Source organism: Sinocyclocheilus grahami, unplaced genomic scaffold, assembly GCF_001515645.1.
Source record: "Sinocyclocheilus grahami isolate Dianchi unplaced genomic scaffold, SAMN03320097.WGS_v1.1 scaffold1384.1, whole genome shotgun sequence".
NCBI lineage: Eukaryota > Metazoa > Chordata > Actinopteri > Cypriniformes > Cyprinidae > Sinocyclocheilus > Sinocyclocheilus grahami.
In genome coordinates, this window is record NW_015506563.1 from 177,815 (window position 1) to 185,471 (window position 7,657).

The window sequence follows — 7,657 nt, forward strand, 5'->3', positions numbered from 1 at the left end:
CTGCAGGCTGTTTGTGCGTGTGCATGAATTACTGATGAGCTCAGCGGCACTGATAGTGTTACCAGCAGAGTCTGCTGTGAAACACCTTCATTCGTGATTGCTACAGGTGTTAAAAGTAAAAAAAATAAAAAATCAGTTTACTTTGTGTGCCTGTTTTTATTGTGAACGATTCATCAGTGTGCATTATTCTAGAGAAAATCATGGTTGTTTTCATAATCTTTCATCAAGCTCCACCTCAGATGTCATCAGTCCGTCATATAGAGACACTTGCATGTATATTGTTCATTTATGTTCAGATTTTTTAATGACAAACCTCTTGAGATGTACTGGCTCACTACAAAGGAAATGCAATGATCAATTCATCAATGAACAGGCTGATAATAAAAAGAAAACCCCATTGGTATTAATGAAAACACTGCAGCACAAAACGGCCAGTTTCTGGTGATGAATAAACAATAGACTCGAGGTATAAACAGTGCCGGCCTCACTGACAGAACACACTTAAACACGGCAGCTGATGAAACAGATCTAATATCATCAGGAAAATAATCCAGTCTACTGGGGCTTTAAACATAAAAGCTCTCGTCAGTTGTTTTCTTTAAATTAGAGATGAGCAAGATGCTTAACTCAGTCATTTGAACTGTGAGGAACAAAGTACTGCTGTAAAAAAGAAGGATCAAGAAAACGAATGCATTTAAATATAAATTGAACCAATGAATGTGTCTTATTATTACAAGCAGAACTGGACATCTTAAGGGCACCACACACTATACAGTAATGACTGAGAAAAGCACCTCTCATCTGCAGTCTACTATATGCTGTTAAAGGAGAAGTTCACCCCAAAATGAAGATGTGCTCACTCTCAGTCCATCTGAGATCAGGATGAGTGTGTTTCTTCATCAGGTTTGGAGAAATGTAGCACTGCATCAGTGTCTCAGCAATGGATGCTCTGCAGTGAATGGGTGCCGTCAGAATGAGAGTCCAAACGATGCTGGATGTGTTTCAGCTTTTGTCTTCTCCAGATGTTAACTGATGGACTGGAGTGCTGTGGATTATTGTGATGTGTTTATCAGCTGTTTGGACTCTCATTCTGACGGCACCCATTCACTGCAGAGCTTCCATTGCTGAGACACTGATGCAGTGATACATTTCTCCAAACCTGATGAAGAAACACACTCACCCTGATCTCGGATGAACTGAGGGTGAGCACATTTTAATTTGTGGGGTTGTTCTAATGTAGACAGATAGGCTATATAAAGCCATTCATTTGTGGGGTTGTTCTAATGTAGACAGATAGGCTATATAAAGCCATGCTATTGATTAGCGAAAGGCCGCATCAGTCCGGCTCTGTGCTCTTTCTGATCAGCGTTTTCTCCGAGACTGTGCGCTGAACAGCAGACACTAGAGGGCCCTGTGGTGTCTGTCTGTTCTTGCGTCCTCCTGGAGGTCAGACTGACGCATGCGCATGCAGGAGTTCCGCGTGCGCTGGATAATATCTGAGCAGCAGCTCGTGTGTTGACAGCAGCAGCAGCAGCAGGATGAGCTCCGCGCAGGACGGGGGCAGAGGAGGCGTGCAGCAGCCGGCTAGCAGCTCCGCGGACTCGGGCTCGGGCTCCAGGAGTCCCGGCCTCCGGGGCGTCAGAAGCACCTCACTGTTCCGCGCGGTCAACCCGGAGCTCTTCATCAAACCTGCAAGTGCTCTTCATGGCTTTACACTCATATAAATCACACATGAGCTGATGACTCCAGCTGCACGAGCGTTCACCGCGGAAGCGTGTTGTAGTGTTGCTCTTTGAACGCATGCGTAAGAGCGTCGCGTCGCGTCGCACGAGCGTCACAGTGTTTACCAGCAGCACGAGCGTTGCGTTTTTAAAGAGGCCGTGTAAAGATAAAACAGCCGTTAATAAAAGAAATGTCATGTTAGTTCAGAGTGCATCAATAACTTTTGATCCTAAATGCATGAGTAAATATTATACATGTAATGCATGCAACATTCAGTAGCAAAGAATAAAAGAAAAACATTTACATAACATTTTCAATCTGAACATTTGAATAAAAACCCATCCCTGCGTCATAAAAGTGCTCAGAGTTGAAGAGAGTGTCATAAATATAGTCCTGAAAGCTGAAGAAGTTTGATATGCCACACCTGGTTAAACACTGTGATATCTGAAATGCGATACAATATTGCTTTCTAAGTGTGTGAAATCCAGTTATATAACCAGTGTATATGTTTCACATCCACTACAGCTTCTGAACCGGACTAGCCGTGTGTACATTACTGCATTACATTAAAAACAGTGTCACAAATCTGAAAATGTCATTTTAACATCAATGTAAAAAATAATAATAATGCCAATATTTAAATACCAAAAACTCTTTGCTCCGCTTGGTAATATCTAGTTATATCAAGAGCAGTGATGGGCAAGCTTGGCTCTTCCCGGCCGCTTTCCTGCAGAGATTTGATCCGACCCGGATAAGCTCAGCTGCCTGTAGCTTCTAGTAGTCTTGAAGACAATGATGAGCTGGTTCAGGTGTGTTTGATCAGAGCTGGAGCTAAACTCTGAAGGAAAGAGCCAGGTTTGTCCAGCCCCGGTCAGGATCATCCAGGTAAACCAACACACCTGAACCTAGGGGCGAACGATTAGTTAATAAAAGTAAGAACTACAAGCAGTAGGACAAATACAAGAAAACAAAGACACAAGTGAAATAAACAGTTTGAAGTCTTTCAGGCAGGCTTATGTTAGAGTTATTTAACAGTACACTGAAAGGTACTGTTAAAAAAAAAGGTTTACAGTATTATTACTGTAATTGCATTTACAGTACAATGTCTTTACTGCATTTTCATTTACAGTATCAGTACTGTAGAGTTTATTTTCATTTAGTTTAAACATTGTTTTACCTGTAAAAACAATCCAACTGTGGTACTGCGCTGCAAACCGTGATTTTTACCGTCTCTTCTGCTCACCGAGCCTGCATTTATTTGATCCAAAATACAGCAAAAGCAGGAATATTGTGAAATTTTACTACTTAAAATAACAGCTGTTTTCTGTGTGAATCTCTGTTAAACTGTAATGTATTTCTGTGATGTGCAGCTGTATTTTCAGCATCATTCCTCCAGTCTTCAGTGTCACATGATCTTCAGAAATCAGTATAATATGCTGATGAACATTTTTTTATATTATTATCAATATTTAAAACAGTCGAGTACATTTCTTCAGGATTCTTTGATGAACAGAAAGATCCTAAGATCAGCATTTATCTGAAATAAAAAGCTTGTGTAACATTATACACTATACCATTCAGAAGCTTGGAGTCAGTATAATTCTTTTCTTTGGGAAAGAAATCATAGAAATTAACACTTGTATTTAGCAATGATGTTTTAAATTGATCAAAAGTTATAAGGCATTTATCATGTTACAAAAGATTTCTATTTCAGATAAATGCTGTTCTTCTGAACTTTCTGTTCATCAAAGAAACCTGAAAAAATTCTACTCGGCTGTTTTCAACATAATAATAAATTATTTTTGAGCAGCAAATCAGAGTATCAGAATGATTTCTGAAGGATCATGTGACTGGAGTAATGATGCTAAAGCTCTGCTTTGATCTCAGGAATAAATTGCATTTTAAAATATTTTCAAATACAAAAGAGTTATTTTAAATAGTAAAATTATTTCAAAATGTTACTGTTCTTGCTGTATTTTGGATCAAATAAATGCAGGCTTGGTGAGCAGAAGATAATTCTTTAAGAAACATTAAACATCTTTCTGTTCAATAGCTTTTGACTGGTCGTGTAAATAAAATACAGTAAAAATGAGTTTGTGGTGTTGTTAAATGTCAGTGATTTTGACAGTAGCAGCTGACGAGCTCTCCGATGAGAAACAGCAGCGTGGGATTCTGAAACGTGCAGTGCTCGTGTTTATTCAGCATGTGCTAGCATGTTTAAAAAGTCGACCTGTTCTGTGAGTTAGTGGAGAACAGCAGCTAGAGGCTCATTTAGAGACATTAGAGTTAGTTAAGCTGATGAAGCTCAGCTGCTGTTAGCACCGCTACGAGGCAGTCACAAGACTCCAACAGACATGACCACACACTTCACAATCAAACACAAAAGATGTTCTTAACAGAGTTTCTTCACTCAGTGTTCCTCAGTAGGTTGTTAGCTCGCTGTTCTGTCAGTCTGTCACTGAATTTAGGGACCGTCTCTAAAGTTACATACCACATTGCTACACACTTTCTGACTTAAATAGCGTTTGAAGAGAATGACCTTACTTGTGATAAAGAGGCAGAGTAGAGAAGATAGCTTACTATGCTTCTCTTTGTTCAGCTAAGTTAGTTAACTTCGGCTAACTGACATTATTAGCTTAGCAGCTGATGTTATCGTCGATACTATCTGTGAGGTTCACAAGAAGAGGATCCAAAATACACCTCCGACGTTGCAGACTACATCCAGACTAGAAATCTGAAAATAACAAACGAAAGAAGCACTAGAAAATACAGTTTAAATCTCCACTGAAACAGTGATGTTGCCTAACGCACTGTACCTCAGTATTTCAGGTTAATTCACTGTAAGGTTTAATAAGGACTCGCCAGAGGAGCTAGCTTGCATTAAAGGGCAGCAGGACGTACAAACGTGTTTCTCGGTTTAACTAAGCTTTATTTCGTCTAATATAGCTGACCTTAACTTACTCCGCAGTCGATCAGCCTTCAGAAAAAAAGGCTTCAGCTCCCGATATGAAAAATGACACGATGAATAATGTTAGTTTGCTGTTAACAAGTGAAAACATCTTATAATATCGCAGTTTTGCATAAAACAGAAATAATATACTAACCTTTTGTCGAGTTAAGGTGCATTTCTCTTTTGTCCTTTTACGGCCACTAATCATCATAAATTGATTTACAGTAGTGAGGAAATACAGAAATATAAAATATATTTTCCCATAATCCTTTGTGGTTTACAGTAAAATACTGTATACACATTTTACAGTATCTTACTGTTCGAATGACAAAAATCCGTTACCGTGTAGCATTCAATACAGCAACTCAATCATCAAAACTAAAACACTGCATAGACTTCACACGAATTAAATACAGCCTGCACTGATTAATAATAGCGCTACAAATGTAAGTGAGTGAAGAGCAGTGGGTGATGTTGTCTGACAGACAGCTGCAGCTTTACTGTATTAGGCTGCTGGGATCCTATTGCTCCCAATCTGATTTCTTTGTTTACACGAATACGTGTCAAGACATAACTGTGTGTGTGTTTGACCGTGCAAGTGTAAAGCGCGAAAGAAGAAAACTGTAGGGATCACACGCTGTCCGAGAGGTGCTTCAGGTGTGTGTCAGACAGCAGACAGCTATGTATGGCACTTAATAACTCTCTTTAACGGCAAGCAAGTCCGGTAAGTAGCAGTCGCGGGCCCAGTCTGTTCTGTGCTGCGTGCATCGACCATAAACATTTTGAAGTAGCCTATTATTAAAATAATTCAGATATCGCATGCCGATATGTTCATTAGTGATATTTTCGATATATAGTGCAGGTGTAATCCTGAGCCGGGCTCGCAGTGCTGACACACATCTCCGTGCCTCCCTCAGAATAAGCCGGTGATGGCTGTGGGTCTGCTGAGCCTCACGCTGTGTGTGGGGTACCTGGGCTATCTGCATGCGGTCAGAGACAACCAGCAGCAGCTGTACGAGGCTGTGGACAGCCAGGGAGAGAGACACATGAGGAGGAAGAGCTCCAGATGGGACTGACTGACCAGACCACTCCAGCAGCAGCAGCAGCAGCAGCAGCTTCACTTGATTGTGTTTAAGTGATACACCTGATCTGGTCACGTCAGTGGAAGTGTTGCTCTTCCTCTGGTTCATGCAGCATGGCTTTACACACTGACTTGGTCTCATAATCCTCTTAATTACTAACCAACACTAGGTGCCATACATACTGGTTTGGGTAGAGTTGAATGATACAGCTGGGTTAATATGCAACACTATGGCTTATTGGGGGAAAACTGCCAAGTTAATTACATTCACCTGATCAATGGGCCGTAACGTTGTAACACAGTGAAAGCTTTAAACATGATTTTAGAATATGCACATCTGTTAAGTGGAGTAAATTAGTCTGAAATTAGCATATTTATGTATTGGGGTCAATGACAAATAAAATCATTCATTTTTGAAAATCTTTCCAAATGAATGTAATGCTTTTTTCGTGTGTGTGTGTTTCATTTGTTGAATAACATTTCAAAGTGTTTGAATTCAGTTTTGTCAGGTGAGTGTCGACCGAATATTTATAAATCTATATTTGTATTTCTGAGGGAAATCTTAGCAGAGCAACTGTTAAGAGTGTCTACGGTGCCTAATGCATTATTATTTTGTGGTTGTGTATTTTATTCATCCTCATTTAGAATTATTGCATTGTAATGGCTGGGTGTTTAGTATCTTCGGCATTTGATTTTACTTTTAAAGACTTTTAAAGAAAATAATGACACAGCACATAAATGCATTTAATACAGACCTGTTATTCGTTTGTTTAAATGAAGAACTGACAGGGTTGCACTACCTGACAACATTAATAATTACAGGAAATATACGAAACACTGTTTTTTTTGTTTTACATAAAAAATGCAAGTGTTTAGTCAACGGCCTCTGCTGAAGTAAAAGCAGTACACTGAGCAGAAACAGATTGATTAGACACACTGTGATCAGATGTGATTGAATAACAACAAAGCTATGTTTTATATTGATGCAAAAAAAATATCAAAAATGCATTTATCAGGATTTTCAAGCATTAAATGCATAGCAACTGGAACACTCATAGCTAAACCGAGCTGGATCCGGGATTTAACAGCAGTGTAGTGGTTGACCAAACATTTCCCCTTCCTTTCCTCTGATGACTAAACATGAGAATAAACTTCCATATTCCATCATTTATACTAATATGGTTATATTTATTTTATTGGCATATATAACACTTATCTGTATAAATTATAAAACACTGACAAGGTGATGTTTAATTTATTATATATACAGTATATCACATATATCATGGTTTGATATGTCTTTCAGTATCAGCTGCACTGTTCTGTCGTGGCGTGCTGTGTACATTCCCTTGTAAGCACGGCAGCCGTTCAGGACATGTGGCAGTGTTTCAGTGATCTGTTCTGTAGTGTGATGCAGACAGTGAGGAACCTGAGCTGGAGGAAACCAGATAGAGAGGTTGAGTCTAGTAGGAAGAACTTGTAATCTGGCCTTTACTGTGAAAATGGCAATGTCCTCACTGAGTGCAGTATTCTTGATATGTTAATGATGAAGCGCTAATATAAGTAATAAATAAGGTCACATTATTATTCTAATATGGTTATATTTATTTTATTGGCATATATAACTCTTATCTGTATAAATTATAAAACACTGACAAGGTGATGTTTAATTTATTATATATACAGTATATCACATATATCATGGTTTGATATGTCTTTCAGTATCAGCTGCACTGTTCTGTCGTGGCGTGCTGTGTACATTCCCTTGTAAGCACGGCAGCCGTTCAGGACATGTGGCAGTGTTTCAGTGATCTGTTCTGTAGTGTGATGCAGACAGTGAGGAACCTGAGCTGGAGGAAACCAGATAGAAAGGTTGAGTCTAGTAGGAAGAACTTGTAATCTGG

General features: G+C 39.3%; 1 protein-coding gene across 1 annotated transcript; it reads left to right on the plus strand.

Moving 5' to 3' along the window:
• Positions 1-1,283: 1,283 nt before the first annotated feature.
• Positions 1,284-6,167, plus strand: smim8 (small integral membrane protein 8). The gene is made up of 2 exons (XM_016255983.1): positions 1,284-1,691; positions 5,590-6,167. Exons 1-2 carry the CDS (start codon positions 1,539-1,541, stop codon positions 5,746-5,748), a joined length of 312 nt encoding a protein of 103 aa, XP_016111469.1. The 5' UTR covers positions 1,284-1,538; the 3' UTR covers positions 5,749-6,167.
• The last annotated feature ends 1,490 nt before the right edge of the window (positions 6,168-7,657 follow it).

What these genes read in the sequence shown, in the direction of transcription:
- smim8 (XM_016255983.1), top strand. Translation starts at nt 1,539, where the DNA reads ATGAGCTCCGCGCAGGACGGGGGCAGAGGAGGCGTGCAGCAGCCGGCT. An exon ending in CGGAGCTCTTCATCAAACCT is followed by an intron (nt 1,692 to 5,589) that starts GCAAGTGCTCTT and finishes TGCCTCCCTCAG; the next exon opens with AATAAGCCGGTGATGGCTGT.